The sequence below is a fragment of the Rhinatrema bivittatum genome, chromosome 7, assembly GCF_901001135.1.
Source record: "Rhinatrema bivittatum chromosome 7, aRhiBiv1.1, whole genome shotgun sequence".
Lineage (NCBI taxonomy): Eukaryota > Metazoa > Chordata > Amphibia > Gymnophiona > Rhinatrematidae > Rhinatrema > Rhinatrema bivittatum.
The window spans coordinates 130,282,862-130,300,244 of NC_042621.1; the positions used below are offsets into that span (position 1 = coordinate 130,282,862).

The 17,383-nt window shown below is 43.0% G+C and overlaps 1 protein-coding gene across 1 annotated transcript in view; it reads right to left on the minus strand.

The window, feature by feature from the left end:
* The window catches only part of LOC115095452 (arachidonate 5-lipoxygenase-like), a 172,886-nt gene that overhangs the window by 16,117 nt on the left and 139,386 nt on the right, over window positions 1–17,383 (minus strand). Inside the window, exons 11-12 of the mRNA XM_029609128.1 lie at window positions 8,213–8,334; window positions 1,198–1,298 (exon numbers count right to left, since the gene is read on the minus strand). Of these exons, the coding sequence (XP_029464988.1) occupies window positions 1,198–1,298; window positions 8,213–8,334 (223 nt within the window). The remainder of the gene's footprint in view (window positions 1–1,197; window positions 1,299–8,212; window positions 8,335–17,383) is intronic.

Genomic DNA, 17,383 nt, shown 5'->3' on the forward strand with positions numbered 1-17,383 from the left:
TGACGCTATCTGAAGAGATTGGCGTTTTTGAGGATGCTAGGTAAGGGCACCCGTCTTGTTAATTGTATATTATGGGTACTGTCAGTTTGTATATATTTTTTGTAGTTTTGTAAATGATGGGAGAGCTCATGAAGAGATTTGATTTAATGTTTTTGTATTCTTTATTATAGTTTTTGTTTCCATCGTTGGACATTGAGTCATTACTACGTAATGGAATGATATTGGATTCAGTGGAGTAGAGATGGGAAATAAAGTTTTGGATGTTATGTTATGCGAATTGATGTTAAACAACAGAGAGAGCTTTGTTTGAGATTTTGGGAGTAGTTAGTCTCACTTATATTTTGGGTGTGTTGTGTTGATTACTGATTTGGAGAGTCTCAACGTTTTCCCCCTCGAGGAAGCCCTTATTTTGGAGGGTGAAACGAAGAATTCTTTGTTTGGTTCACAAGGAATTGCAAGAGAAGAGATATTTAAAGGTTCAGAAATATGAAGGAAGAGAAATTTAGAAAATGCAAACATTTCAGAATAAGCTCCCACCCATTGAAAACAGTATAGACTTCAAGATGAATACGATGTGATTTTTTTGTTGAAGAAGAAGGATTTTTTCCTATTCTTCATTGGGATCTAATTTTAGATAGGTTTATAAGTTGTATCATTTTAGTGTGTTTTAGTGGGTATGGAATTGTATGAATGTGTGTAAATGTTGATGGATGTTTTTATATTTTACATTTTGAATTGCTTGAGATATGGTCCAACAATAACATATTTTGTATCTGTATATTATATATTTTGTAAAGAAATTGTTAAAAAAAAATTTTTTGTAATTGATTAAAATTATTGTTGGAGATAATTTAGATATTTACCCAGGTAAATTTCTTTGAAAATTGTAGAGTAACATGCTGGGAAGAGAAATATTGGGTCATTATATTAGAAGGATAGATTGATTGGGAGTGATAAACTGGTTGGGACGTGAATCACAATTTTTGTATGGTAAACGTGTATGGGATGAACATGTTGGTTGGGACTCCAACCAATGTCTCTATATAGTAACATGTCTGGGAGGAATAGGCCAATGGTAGCTTGGAAGCTATTCATCTTTCTCTTCTTGAGGGTAAGTGGGCAGACAAAATATTTGTCTCTCTTTTTGCAACTTGTGTCTTGTGGAATTCAGATTCTTGCTCCAAGTGGCATTTGTACCTGTCCGAAGTTCACTGAGGCATGTTGTGCAGATGCTGTGAATATCACCAAAGTTAGATACTCAATTAACTTCTCTGTCGTCTTTAGATTTTCAGGAAATCCTGTAAAAAAAAAATAAGAACCAGAAGAGATTCTCAGATTGCCTCTGTGAATACTTGAGCCACTTCTACTTAACGTATGCGACCACAACACATGAAGTATTGACTGAAGGTAAACATCCTCCACCTAGACTTCCCCAGGTATTCCTCCTCTCTCTATATTTCTGGGATAGTATCCCAGGCACACTCACCTTTGTCTATCCCTTTCTCCTTACTGCTGAAATACCTTCTGCGATAGACCTTCCATCCACCAGGATGCTTGCCTAACTCTTTGGAGAACCCCCAAACATATCCCTCCAGTTCTACTCTTTTCTTCACCCCTTCTTTCAGAAACCCCCCCCCCCCCCTCTATTTCTATTCCTTTTTCCATATTGTTAGGAGATTCTACTTGTGTACCTCTTCACTTATAGCCCTCTCTCTTTAGGATTCAACTCAGCCAATTTAAGGATGCTAAGACAAATAGCTATTTGGGAAAGCTGGGTCAATAGATAAAATGCCATTCATGGGATGAGTAAAGGCTGTGTAGGAGGCCAAATAGTGGCATATAGGGAGATAATAAAAGCAATATGAAGCATTTGGGTTTAGCTCAGCTCTGGTCCACTTAATATTTTATCACCTTCATTGCAATGTGCATGAACTTCATCATACCTTGTCCAACATCAACATGCAAAGTCACTTAAGGAAACCGCATGGAGCATGCATGGTTCATGATATCAGCGTGAAGTAAAGGCAAGAAGTAAAAAATGGCTAGCCACACTTCAATCATAAACCTATCTTATTTGCATATTCAACACATTTTCCCCAGCTCCATATGATTCAATGGAGAAATATGCATGAGATAGATTTGCATGCACTGCCTCCATTGTATGCAAATCTATCTCATGCATTTTTATTATGGATATCCTTAAAATGAGACCTGTTTATGGATTTTGAAGACTGGAGTTGGTCACTCATGGAATAGGTGCTTCATACTAACACCTATCCATGCTGATATTTTTTTTCCTTTACCACAATGTCCAGTTTTCTTGCATCAAGCTTTTTGTTGGATGGAATGGGAATGTCCCAAGCGATCATAATTTCTTCATGCTCCACAATTCTGTCAGGGCTGTGATCCAGTGATTTTCTGGTACAGCAGTGTTAGTGTTTACACATTTTCCAGTGGACGCTGTGCTTCCTTATTGTGGTTATCTCTATACAGGCTTTATGACATCAGCAAATAATGCCCAGCAACGAGATGTGAACTGTTTCCATTTCCTTGCTCCAGAATTTGCATTTGTTTGTTTTACCTGTTTTTTTTTTTCAACGCTTGCCCAAGTTTAAGGATGGAGGTGGATTTACCATGCTCATTTTCAGCACTTTTTGAGCTGTTGTCCACTGGCCTTGCTCTAACTGGTCCTTTGAGATCACTACTAAGATAGGAAGGACTACCTCTGGTGGTCCTCCTGCCAACCTTGAGAAATCTGGCATCCTTCTGGATTTACGCGCGCCGGCGCGCGTAAAGCCCCGGGATGCGCTTAAGTCCCGGGGCTTCCTGTCGGGGGCGTGTCGGGATGACGTGGCGTTTAGGGGGCGGCGACGTGGGCATGGTTTCAGCCCGGGGGCGTGGCCACGACCTCCGGAACAGCCCCCGGGACCGGACCACGGAGCGGGGCACCCGGCCGACGCGCGCAAAGTTACGCCTGGTGGGAGGAGGGCGAAGGAAAGTTCCCTCCGAGGCCGCTCCGAAATCGTAGCGGCCTCGGAGGGAACAGGCAGCGCGCACTGGGCTCGGCGCACGCAGGTTGCACAAATGTGCACCCCCTTGCGCGCGCTGACCCCGGATTTTATAAGATACGCGCGTAGCTGCGCGTATCTTATAAAATCCAGCATACTTTTTTAAAATCTGCCCCAATATTTTTATTGTTAAGAATGACACATGGGAAAGACAAGACTACTCTCTCTGAAAGGAGTTTACATAAATAGTAAACCTCCTATACCAGAACAGTACCAATTTCCAGCTCTCAAACAGTAACCACCTTATTTAAGAAAAGACAATACTGAAAATATTACACCAGTAACCAATACTCCTCCTATTAGGAAAACAGAACAAGCCAGGCTGCTATAGATCCCTACACAGAAACTACATGCAGCAGAATGCCTCACCTCAGTCACATGTGCAGACCTTCACCTAACAAAGAATAAAGACACTATAAAGCATAATAGAAACATGCAGACAAAAACTGAACTGGAAACCGCAACAACCAGAGTCTCTATATGCAGTGCAACAAAGGAAAAAGAGAAACATCACTAATCCTCAATAGCAGTAAAACCATAATAAAAAGAAGAGATTATTTCAAAACAGCTGATGAATGGAATACCCAATAATTAAAAGCTTATATAAAAAATTTATAGACACCAATAAAGTATTTCAAAACAGCAGACACAAAGATCCGATAATTAAAAATAATAAGGATAAAAAAATGCTCTGCTCTCCATATCTGGGTACATTTAAAACAAATAGAATAAAATATTTATTTACTCCATGTAATTAAGCTCTGGAATTCGGTGCCATAGGGTGTGGTGAAAGCTGAGATAAGCTGGGTTTAAAAAAAGGTTTGGACAAGTTCCTGGAGGAAAAATCCATAAAGCATTATTAAGGTGGACTTGGGGATATCCATTGCTCATCCCTGGGATAAGCAACATGGAATCTATTTACTTTTTGGGATCCTCCAACCAGATATTCATGATCTGGATTGGCCACTGTTGGAAACAGGATACTGGGCTTAATGGAACTTAGGTCTGACCCAATATGGCAAAACTTATGTTCTTATGATTGGAGTCAGACATCAGCAGTTATATTAGTCCTCTTATGCTCTCACAAAAAGTTATATACACCTCATGAGATATCGTTAACTGTTTGCATTATCCAGTGGGTTATCAAAATTGCATCACATAATGGAATTTACAGTAACTTATTTTAATATTAATGAGCTGCTTTGCATGCATCTGACATTTATTGTGTACTAGACCTCTTTAATTTTGCATTAACATGAATACATGTTAAAGTGTTTTTAACATGCATTAACATTCTTTTAATGGACAGGCCCTTATATGACATATGAAAGTTTTGGGGATAATTTGGTAACTGCCTGCATTAGAGTGAAGTCTATGGGTACTTTTTTCCTGCAGTCTTTACAGCAATTTTCAAAGGGAAAGTATGTGTGCAGATTCCCTTTAAAAATTATCTTACCAAAACTCCCCATGCACAATGACATCTACTATTTTAAATGAAGAGTTTTTTTGAGGAAAAATTATCCAAACATATCTCTGAAAATGCAGAAGTGTGCACTTAAATCCAAACCCCCTCCCCCAGGAATGCCTCTGCTAACTGCGGGTAAACTTACTCACAGCCTGGCATAACCCGCATATCAAGCAGGCAATTTTATAATAAGCCATTGCTGAGGGTAAAGCACGGTTTTACCTGTGGCCTTTGAAAATCACTCTCCCCGTGTCAGTTTTTTGTAAATCAAATTTTGAAATTAGAGATGTAATAACTGTGACTCTTTTTTTCACCTCCCCCCCACCTTTCCCTCCCTTCCCCTATCTAACCCACCCCCCAGCCCTACCTCCAAATTATTAGAGAACTGAAGTTGCATAAATCTCCAGGTCCTGATGGTGTAAATTCTTTATTTTATAAATTGTACAACATGCTTCTAATGCAATCAGTAGTTGCCTAATATTGGTCACCAATTTCCTGCCAAATACAAAATCTTTCTGTTTCTGAGATATTAAACAGGGCATGATATGTTTAAGTCTTTAGCTATCATTGTCGCATATATTTTTATATTTTGGTTCAACAAAGATATCAGTCTATACGATCCCAGGTCTGCCAAGTCCCTACCTGATTTCAGTAAAATTGTTATGGTTGCTACCTTCATCGTATCTGGAATCACACAATTTTACAATATGATTAAATAAATCTCTCAAGGATAGTACTAATGAGTACTGGAGCAATTTATAAAATAAAGAATTTACACCAACAGGACCTGGAGATTTATGCAACTTCAGTTCTCTAATAATTTGGAGGATTTCTTGTTCAGAGAATGAACTATTTAATTTGCTTAGTTCAATATCAGTTAACTGGAGCAACTTCAACCTTGTAAGCAATTCTGACTCTATTGATTAGGATCCTCTGCGTTATAAAGTTTTTAGTAAAAAAATCCTTAAACAATTCCCCTATTTCTACAGTAGATGTAGCCATAGAATCATCTTGTTTTTTATACCACTGATAAATTTGGTTTGCGTTTGGGCTCTAGTTAAACTGGCTAACGTATGCCCAGGTTTATTCCCTGTAAGAATAATCTGTGCCTAAATATAAACATAGCATCTGTTGCCTTTTGATGCAACAGATCATTCAAAATAATTTGGGTACTTCTAAATCTAGACTTCCATTCTTCTGCATTAAATCTATTCCATTGGGATTTATAACATGCAATTCTCTGCTCAAGTTCCAAAATGTGTTTATTCCTTTGTTGTCTCTTAAAGGCTGCAAATTTTATAATTTTACCATGAAGTACAGCTTTGGCCATTTCCCAAAATAATACTGGGTTGTCCTTATGCTGGTTATTAGCCTCTTCAAATAGATACCATTTGTCCAATAAATGTTGTTTAAATTCAATCTTTTATTTAACCATTCTGGCGGCATTCTCCACTGGAACAATGAGGCTGACCCAGTATATCCTCCTATCACGCACAGCACAGAGCAATGAACAGAAATGACCAAATTTCCTATATCAGTTTTACTCACCTCATTAAACAAGGTTGCAGAAATCAGAATATAATCTATCCTTGATTTAGCAGGATGTAGCCTAACACACAGGCCAACACAGTACAGTATTAGCACTGTTAGCCGGAATTTGGATGCGCGTTTTGAACGTGCTAGCTTTACCCCTTATTCAGTAAGGGGTAATAGCACATCCAAAACGCGTGTCCAACCCCCCCTCGAACCTAATAGCGCCCACAACATGCAAATGCATGTTGATGGCCCTATTAGGTATTCCTGCGCGATTCAGAAAGCAAAATGTGCAGCCAAGCCGCATATTTTGCTTTCAGAAATTAGCGCCTACCCAAAGGTAGGCGCTAATTTCTCCATGCACCGGGAAAGTGTACAGAAAAGCAGTAAAAACTGCTTTTCTGGGCACCCTCCGACTTAATATCATGGCGATATTAAGTCGGAGGTCCCGAAAGTTTAAAAAAGTAAAAAAAAAAAAAAAAAATTTAAAATGGGCCCGCAGATGTCGGGTCGAAAACCAGACGCTCAATTTTGCCGGCGTCCAGTTTCCGAGCCTGTGGCTGTCAGCGGGCTCGAGAACCGACACCGGCAAAATTGAGCGTCGGCTGTCAAACCCGCTAACAGCTGCCGCTTCGGTCAAAAAAGAGGCGCTAGGGACGCGCTAGTGTCTCTAAGTTATTGATTTTTTTCTTTGTGTGCATTTACCAGCTACACCAATTTCTGTAATTTTCTCACCACTTCCAATGCATCATCTCCTGCAATGGCCATGCGGCCTTCTAAAGTATCAAGCCTTGGGCCAAAATCATCTAATGAAGATTTTAACTCAGCAATTTGTTCCAAGATTGCATCTAGCTTCTGCCAATTGCTGCTGTTACCGCCAGAGTGATTGCACTAACCACATTGTTGTTGCTTAGGGCCAGTTGATTTTTCTCTGTTGCAGTAGCCATTTTGTGCTTGCCGGCTTTGTGCTTTTCTTTAGCCTTTTTCGCCAATTTTGCTGGCATGCTGAGGGAGATTTATGAATATAATGATCAATGTTAATATGAGCTCTCCCGCCTAGGATTTTCGAAATTCGTTGGGGTTCTGATGTCTCAGATATTAGGAAGCAGCGCAAGCTTGTCTTCGCTGCTGAATTTAACATGGGAGTAAGGGGCGGGTGAGCTTTAGAAAGTTAAGTGTTAGATAGGGGGGGGGGGGGGGGGGGAGTAGCCATGGCAACGGCAGCAATTTCAAATTGCTGCATTGTCATTGGCTCAGGTAGGTTAAAACAAGGGCGCAGTGAGGCATTGCGGGCAGTTGAGAAGCAACCAAGCAGCTTGTAGCAGGTCTTTTGCTTCCCTCCCGCCCACCCGCTTGAGTTGCGCTTGTTCGTGTTTTTTGCTGTTTGATTGTCGCAGTTTGGCGGAAAAACCCGAGCCGTAAGTTGTTTTTGTATTGTTGGTATTTGTGATGGGACTGGTGGCGGTGGGGGTGGAAGTAATGCCCATGTAGTTTTGGGGCTGCTACACGGGAAGGCCTAAAGAGCAAGATGGGGCCGATGCTCAGGCCGAAAGGCTTACCCTCGCTGGAGCCGAGGCGGGGTGAGCTGTTGGGGGGGGGGGGCGCATTGCAGTCTTACCATTCTGGCACGGTGGTAAGTGAAGAGGAACCGAGGTGGCGGGGTGTGGGGGAGGCAGGGGTAAGGTTATATTATTGTATTAATTCATTCGGCTCGGGTTATAGATGTGTTATTGTTAATAAACTGCGGCCTATAATTTTGATGCCATAAAGTTGTCAGAGTGGTTTGTTATGCGGGATATGAGGAGGGGGAGAAGCGAATGACCGTCTTGCTTCCTCATGTTATAAGAAATGTAAAGGGTTGACAACTGGAGCCAGGCTTAGAGCATCTACCCTGGTCCACCATATCACGTGGCTCTCAACAAATAATTTTTATGGTTACATATATTTATGTTTTGAGGAGGGCTTTGTATATCCTGTGGTTTTTTATTCTCACCATCCTCCATATTTCCGAAGTCAACAATCTAATCTTGATTCTTATGCATATACTACCAGTCAAAAACCCTCATGCATTCTGCAAAAGGACTGTGGTGCAATGAGCTGACATGCAAAGGTTTCCTTAAAGTGAAAGTAAATCATTGATTTTTACCTGTTGCTTTGTTACCCCTCAGTCCGAAGATAAAGACTTCTTTAACAAAGGCTTGGAGCTCTGTATCCTCACATACTACCTCATCACTCTTGTAATAAATGTTTACCACATCTGTAACAAAGCTTTCAAGGAGAGAGAACAAAACACAACATGAACCATGGGCAATTTTGAAAGGTTCAAACAATGAATATTTTCTTAACATATTTCACTTAGATTCTCTGTTTCTGAGAAATGTGGTCTGAAGACCACCAGACATTAGTGTCACCGCACATATACTACAGCCTGGCTATTAGTGTTACTGATCCTTCTCTCTATATAAAATTTGCTAGCATTTGTGTGTTTTTCACTCTGTCAATCACACACAAAAATGTCTATTTTTTGGGTCTTTGTGAGACATCTGTTGACTGATTAGTAGTGCTTAGGCTCACCTCATTTATTAACCAAAATTGTCCCATGGAATAGAAATTGGCAGAGAAATGTAGGAAATTAATTTTGGCATTTACTTCAGGTCCAAGAGGCAAAGAGTATGCACTAAAGAAGAATATCATGCACTCAAGTGAAATAATAAACTCTAAATTCCCATAGCACATACTAAAATGACAGTGAAGCGCGCAAATATGAAATTGTGCTTGTGTGAGTGAGCCAGAGAGAGAGGGTCTATGAGACAGAGACTGAATGTGTAACACTGAGTCTGTGTGGGAAGGAGAAGTGAGAGAGTGAGTGAGAGAGAGTGAGAAGTGAGAGAGAGAGAGAGAGAGTGTGTGAAAGAAAGGTTGTATGAGACAGAGGGAGACAGAGACTGAGTGTGAGAACCTGAGTGTGTATGACAAAGTGACAGCGATTCAAGAGTGTGAGCATCTCCGTTACAGTGAATGCATATGTGAGACAGAGACAGGCTCTGTTCCACTATCTTTTTTTATCAGTATTTTTTGACAGATCTCTGCTAGTAATACATTACTATCAAGGCTGAGGCCTATACATTGCAACATATCTCTGGCCTACATGCAGTAGAAATACCATAAAGGTTATGACCTAATATGTATATTAACACAAGGGACCTAATGCTTTGAAGTAGTACACCTCTAGTGACCAAGCAGGAGCCACAAAAACATTTCCATATAAAATAAAAACATTGTCTTCATTATAAATTGAATGACAAGGTTGCAGAATATGCTTGCTGGTGCAGAATTTCTCCTTTAATATCTAGCACCCCTCCCTCTCTGGAGGTTGCCTTCCCAGTCCTGGAAAATCCTGGGATTGCTCAACTGGAGTGAGAGAAAGTTTCTGGGTCCAGTGGAATGGAGACAGGAAACATTTGCAAAGCCAAATTCAGCAGAGGATACCATAAAAAATAAAAACAGGCCACACCAAGGTTGTGCTTCAAACAAAAGAGTTTACTTGAGAAAAATATCCAAGTTTTAGCCAGTACGAAAATACACTCCACAGAAAAAAATAACAGAAAATCCAGACTCAAGAATGCAGAAGTTCAAATTCTTTCAAAGATTACCCTCCAGATATCAGATCTTATAAACCATAAGTTTTTCCCAAGATTAGCCCTCTGATTTTTACTTCCCAGGTTCTCTGCTGTTCCTCAGAAGAGTCTCTCTAGTTCTTGCTCACAGTACACAGCACAGTAGATCCATAGAAAAGTTTCACACTGGTTTCTAATGAACAGATGTTTCAAGTGCAGAGCCATAGCTAGCCTATGGCCAATGTGACCATGGCCATATGCGCCACTACCAAAAGGCGCCATTGCACTGTTTGCCAAATAAAGCAGTGTGGCCAGCAGGTCTTCAACAATAGAAAAAGCAGCAAAATCCACAGTGTGGTCGGCATGGTCTTGCTGGCAACACTGCTGATTGTGATGGGGCCAAGCTTACCCAGCTGTCAATTTCAGCAGGGCTGCACCATGCCCTGCCGGAAGTAGTCCAATGCTAGAGCTGGCTCGGCCCTGTGGCAGGATGTCATTCCCTTGGCCATGGGGCTGAAGGAGACTGCTGCTGCCTGCAACGTCAAGGAGGAAGTTAGCAAGAGCATATGTGCATGGGTGTGGGAGTGAGAGCATGTATGTGGGAGAGTGAGAGAACATGTGCATGGGTGTGTGAGAGCATGTATGTGGGAGAGTATGAGCATGTATGCTTGTGTGTGGAAGACAGAGAGCATGTATGTGAACATAAGAAATTGCCATACTGGGTCAGACCAAGAGTCCATCAAGCCCAGCATTCATTCTGTTTCCAACAGTGGCCAATCCAAGTCTCAAGTACTTGACAAGTACTGTTTTGATTTTTTTTTTCTGTATAGTGAAACTACATGTTGGAATCCTTTAATAAAAATATTCAAACATAAATAGATCCCAAGCTTTAATCTTTATTGATGAATAGCAATTTATGGACATCTTCTCTAGGAACTTATCCAAATCTATTTTAAATCCAGTTACTCTAATTGCCATAACCACATCCTCTGGCAATGAATTCCAGAGCTTAATTATGTGTAGACTGAAAAAGAATTGTCTCCAATTTGTTTTAAATTAGCTACTTGCTAACTTCATGGAGTACCCCTAGTCCTTTTATTGTATTAAAGAGTAAATAACAGATTTACATTAATCTGTTCAAGTCCTTTCATGATTTTGTAGATCTATCATAGCCCCCCCCCTCAGCCATCTCTTCTTCAAGCTGAAAAGCCCTAACCTCTTTAGCCTTTCCTCAAAGGGGAGCCATTCTATCCCCTTTATCATTTTGGTTGCCCTTCTTTGTACTTTCTCCATTGCGACTATATCTTTTTTGAGATGAGGTGACCAGAATTGTACACAGTATTCAAGGCGAGGTCTCACCATGGTGCGATACAGAGGCATTATGACATCCACCATTTTTATTCGCCATTCCCTTCCTAATAATTCCTAACATTCTGTTTGCTTTTTTGACTGCCACAGCACACTGAGCCGATGATTTCAGTGTTTTAGCCACCATGACTCCTAGATCGCTTTCCTGGGTGGTAACTCCTAATATGGAGCCTAACATCATGTAACTATAACAAGGGTTATTTTTCCCTATATGCATCACTTCGAACTTGTCCATATTAATTTTCATCTGCCTTTTGGTCGCCCAATCTTCCAGCCTCACAAGGTCCTCCTGCAGTTTAACACAATCTGCTTGAGGTTTAATTTCTCCACATAATTTTGTGTCATCCTCAAATGTGATCACCTCACTTGTCATACCCTTTTCCAGATCATTTATAAATATATTAAAAGCACTGGTCCACTCCACTGTTTACCTTTTTCCACTGTGATAACAGACCATTTAATCCTCTTCTCTGTTTCCTGTCTTTTAACCAGTTTGTAATCCACAAAAGGACATCGCCTCCTATTCCATGACTTTTTAGTTTTCTTAGAAGCCTTTCATGAGAGACTTTGTCGAATGCCTTTTGAAAATCCAAATACACCACATCTACCAGTTCACCTTTATCCACATGTTTATTCACCCCTTCAAACAAATGTAGCAGATTTGTGAGGCAAGACTTCCCTTGGGTAAATCCATGCTGGCTGTGTCCCATTAAACCATGTCTATCTAAATATTCTGTGATTTTATTCTTTATAACAGTTTCCACGATTTTTCTCGGTACTGACATCAGACTCACCAGTCTATAGTTTTCCAGATTACCCCTGGAGCCCTTTTTAAATATTGGGGTTACATTGACCACCTTCCAGTCTTCAGGTACAATGGATGATTTTAATGATAGGTAACAAATTCATTTTAATAGGTCTGAAATTTCATTTTTTAGTTTTCAGAACCCTGGGGTGTATACCATCCGGTCCAGGTGATTTACTACTCTTCAGTTTGTCAGTCTGACCTACTACATCTTCCAGGTTCACTATGATTTGGTTCAGTTCATCTGAATTGTGACCCTTGAAAACTTTCTCCAGAACAGGTATCTCCTCAACATCCTCTTTAGTAAACACAGAAGAAAAAAATGTGTTTAGTCTTTCCATGATGGCCTTATCTTCCTTAAGAGCCCCTTTAACGATAGAGAGCATGTATGTTTGTGAGGGAGAGGGAGAGAGAGCATGTGTGCGGGAGAGTGAGAGAGAACATCTGAGTGTGGGAGAGTGAGAGAGAACATGTGTGCATGTATGTGGGGGGTGAGAGAGCATGTTTGTGCATAATCAGCACAGTTAATCTTTGCCTGCTAATTCATGACAATTTCAGGGCATCTGGAAATCAAAAGTTCCAAGGTATGGATAACAGGGAATTTTTTTTAAATCCTTATTTTAATAGCTATGTATTATTTGATGTAAAATATCTGTTTTGAAAATTTTATTGATATTTGGAAGAATTTTAATTATTGAATGTTATTCTATTCATTAATTGTTTTGAATTATTCTTTTTATTGGTATGGTTTTACTAATTTTGTTTTATGAGGAATGGTAAGGTTTCTGTTTTTTTTTACATGTTGCCAAGAATTTTGTCTGTACATTTCTATTTTTCTCACAGGACAAGCAGGATGGTTGTCCTCACAAATGGGTGACATCGAGGATGGAGCCCAACCACGGAAAACTTCTGTCAAAGTTTCAGGAACTTTGACTGGCCCCTACTGGGCATGCCCAGCACGGCACCAACCCTGCAGCCAGCAGGGGTCTCCCTTCAGTCTTCTTTTTTCCGCACAGCAGTAGCCAATCGGTTAAAGAGCTCTTAACCACGTTCCTGACAGGAATTCTTCAATTAAATTTCTGAAGAAAATTTTGCCCCTCAGGGGTCTCCCCCCTTCAAATTTTTCACTCCGCGGAACTTCGGTAAGTTTTTGCCGTCGTTTGATCGACTACCGTCAAGTTTGGCCCTCGAGGCCCGTTGGCAGTCGACAGTTCCGCAGCTAAATTTTTGGCCTATGGCCATGGCGTCGGGGTTCTGTCGGTGTCCGGATTGTACCCGAACTATGTCAATCACAGACCCACATAGAGTCTGTGTTTTGTGCTTAGGAAGCGAGCATGATGTCCTGACTTGCACCAAATGTGCCCTAATGACAACAAAAGGTCGCAAAGCCAGAATGGAGAAGATGGGACTCCTTTTCCATGCTCGTACCCCAACGCCATCGATTGCATCGACGTCATCGGAACCGGCACCGAAGTCTCAGACAGCCCTCCGGTGACCGTCCGCCATCGACGACTTCACGGCCATAGACTCCTGTCCCTTCCCCTGATCATCGAGGTGATCGGAAGGAGAAACATCGCCATCGACGTCATAAGTCTCGGCCCGTCAAGGAACCAATGTCATCGACCTCCGTACTGTCCGAGCCTCCGCCAAAGAAGTCTCGACCAGAAGTGGCACCGTCCACTCCTGTCTCGCAGACACCGAGGCAACCCTCACCCCTCCGGGGTTTGGGAGCCGCGATTCCACCGGAGACGGTGGTCCCTCCAGCTCAGCCTCAGCCTCCCTCTCCCGTCGAGCCGGGTCTCGTTACCCCAGGTCTCTGGGCAGAACTGGACCGGCTGGTCCAGGAGGCCATCGACAAGGTGATACTACGGTTCCAGACTCCTCCGGCACCGACTCCGGCACTGAGAGTGGAACTGGTCACCGATCCGATTCCAGCAGCACTGGCACCGCTGCTTGCCTGGATGGAAGCGCTTATGATGGCCCTTCCACCGGCAATACCTGGGTCACCGACAGCTTTTTCCTCAAGTGGAGAAACACCGTATCAAATTCCTCCATCAGGGGTAGTTTCATCGGTGCCATGTCGTCCCTCGCCACAGATACATTCCTCGGGGCCGATACGCACGTCAGCTCCACCGAGGATTCCGATGCCGGCACCGATTCCATCGAGGACATTCTCGATGCCCCCGGTGATTCCTTCCAATTTCTCGGAGCCTCAACCGGGGCCTTCCGGTATTCAGCCCCCTCATGGTCCCACAGGTCAGCATACTGATCCTTATGACACTGGGAAGATGATACCTCTACGGCCACCGACAATTTGCCTTCACCACCCTCTCCTGCGGGGAGTAGAAAGCGTTCTCCCCCTGAGGACCTCTCTTTTTTATAAATTTTGTGAAGGAAATGTCGGAGTTGGTCCCTTTTCAGCTTCAATCAGAACAAGATGACAGGCACCAGATGATGGAATTGCTCCAATTCCTGGATGCCCCTAAGGTCATCACCTCTATTCCAATTCATCAGGTTTTTCTAGACCTTCTCAAAAAGAATTGGGAATCTCCTGGATCTGTTGCCCCAGTAAACAAAAAAAGTTGACTCTACCTATCTCGTACAGTCAGTGCCTGGCTTTCAGAAACCACAATTAGACCATCATTCTGTTGTGGTAGAATCAGCTCAGAAAAAAGCTAAACGACTAAAGCCACATTCTTCCATACCTCCTACTAAGGAAAATAAATTCCTAGATAGTATAGGTAGGAAAGTATACCAAGGAGCCATGCTGATCTCTAGAATAGCTTCTTATCAGCTGTATATGACTCAATATAATAGGGTCATCCTGAAACAGATGCAGGAGTACTCCGATGCCTTACCAGAACAGTTCCAGCCACAGCTTCAATCCCTTCTAAGTAAAGGATTTGAAGCTGGGAAGCATGAAATAAGAACGGCTTATGACATCTTTGATGCTTCCACTAGACTTTCTGCTACAGCCATCTCTGCCAGACGCTGGGCTTGGCTCAAGTCATCTGACCTTCGTCCAGAAGTTCAAGACAGACTCTCTGACTTGCCCTGCTTAGGGGATAATTTGTTTGGTGAGCAAATTCAGCAAATTGTTGCCGAACTAAAGGATCATCATGAGACACTTAAACAGCTCTCATCCATTCCTCCTGACTTGCCTTCTAAACAACCGGTTAGGAAGGACTCCAAAAAGTCTTTCTTCCGACCACGGAAGTATTATCCCCCGTCAGCCAAGGCTAGGCCTGTGAGGTCTTACCACAAAACTCAACCTCGCCAGTCTCGTAAACAAAAGCCCGCAGCAGCTCCACAACCTGGCCTTGCATCGGGTTTTTGACTTTCAATTAGAGAGCAGATGCCAAATCCCTCTTCCAACTATACCAGTAGGAGGTCGGTTAAGCCACTTTCTAGAAAAATGGCAGCATATCACCACAGATCAATGGGTGATAGTGATAATTGCTCAGGGTTACCACCTCAACTTCCTGACTCTCCCTTCGGACTCCCCACCCCTGCAGGCGTGGAGACTCACCGATCACTATTATTCTAGAGCAGGAGGTTTCCCTTCTCCTCCAGTCAAACGCTATAGAACCCATTCCTCCCTCACAACAAGGACTAGGGTTCTACTCCAGGTACTTTCTGATCCCAAAAAAGTCAGGAGGACTTCGACCAATCCTGGACCTACGGGCCCTCAACAAGTACCTTCACAAAGAGAAGTTCAAGATGGTAACCCTGGGCTCGCTTCTCCCTCTGCTGCAAAGTGGGGACTAGCTATGCTCTCTAGACCTAAAAGATGCCTATACTCACATTGCGATAACTCAGTCTCATCGCAAATACCTCCGTTTCTTAGTAGGCCGAAATCACTACCAATACAGAGTGCTACCTTTCGGCCTGGCATCCGCACCACGAGTTTTCACCAAATGCCTCGTGGTGGTTGCAGCTTTTCTCAGGAAGGCAGCTGTCCACGTCTACCCCTATCTAGACAATTGGTTAATCAGGGCCCCAACCCAGCAAATCGCTCGGTCCTCCCTGACCCTAACAATTCAAACTTTGCTTTCTCTAGGATTTCTTGTCAACTACGAGAAATCCTACTTAGTCCCATCTCAGACCTTATCCTTCATTGGGGCAGACTTGGACACCTTACAGGCAAAAGCCTTCCTTCCTCAACAACGGGTTCAAACCCTTGTGTCCCTAGCTCGCCAGCTGCAGTCTCAACACACAGCAACAGCTCGCCAATTCCTCGTTCTTCTGGGACACATGGCCTCCTCAGTTCATGTGACTCCCATGGCCCGTTTGGCCATGAGAGTCACGCAATGGACTCTGAGATTGCAATGGACACATGCTATTCAGCCTCTGAGCTCCATTGTTCGCATCACCGATGCACTCCGTCTGTCTCTTGCCTGGTGGACAGATCAATTCAACCTCCTACAGGGCTTGCCTTTTCTTCCACCAGATCCTCAGGTAATCCTCACCACCGACGCTTCCAACATTGGTTGGGGAGCCCATGTACACAATCTACAAACTCAAGGATTCTGGTCACTAGAGGAAGCCAAACACCAGATAAATTTCCTGGAGCTGCGAGCAATCCGCTATGCTCTCAGGACTTTTCAAGATTGCCTATCGAACCACGCAATCTTAATTCAAACGGACAACCAGGTGGCAATGTGGTACATAAACAAGCAGGGAGGCACAGGCTCCTTCCTTCTGTGTCAGGAAGCTGCGCAGATTTGGGCAGAAGCCCTCTCCCGCTCCATGTACCTCAGGGCCACCTACCTGCCGGGAGTACACAATGTATTGGCGGACCAGCTGAGCCGTGTCTTCCAACCACACGAGTGGTCACTCAATCCCTTGGTAGCGACCTCTCTGTTTCACAAATGGGGTTATCCCCACATAGACCTCTTTGCGTCCCCTCAGAACCACAAAGTGGACAATTACTGCTCTCTCATTCGAAGCCAGCACTCTCGGCCGAGGGATGCATTCTCCCTCACGTGGACAGCCGGTCTGCTCTATGCATTCCTTCCACTTCCTCTTCTGTCGAAGACTCTCGTGAAGCTGCGTCAGGACAGGGGAACTATGATCCTGATAGCACCGCACTGGCCACGCCAAGTGTGGTTTCCTATTCTCCAGGATCTCTCCATCCGCAGGCACATTCCTCTGGGAAAGGACCCGCATCTGATCACTCAAAACGACGGATGCCTCCTCCATCCCAACCTCCAAGCCTTGTCCCTGACGGCATGGATGTTGAAAGGTTAGTCCTTCAGCCATTTAACCTTTCGGATTCAGTTTCTCGTGTCCTGATCGCTTCACGAAAGCCTTCCACAAGAAAATCTTACTCATACAAATGGAAAAGGTATACATCATGGTGCACTTCTCAGTCCCTTGATCCCCTTTCCTGTCCAATCTCTAATTTCTTGGACTATCTCTGGCATCTATCAGAATCAGGTCTAAAGACCTCTTCCATTAGAATGCATGTCAGTGCAGTAGCTGCCTTCAATAAAGGTATCGGGGGTGTCCCTATTTCAGTACAACC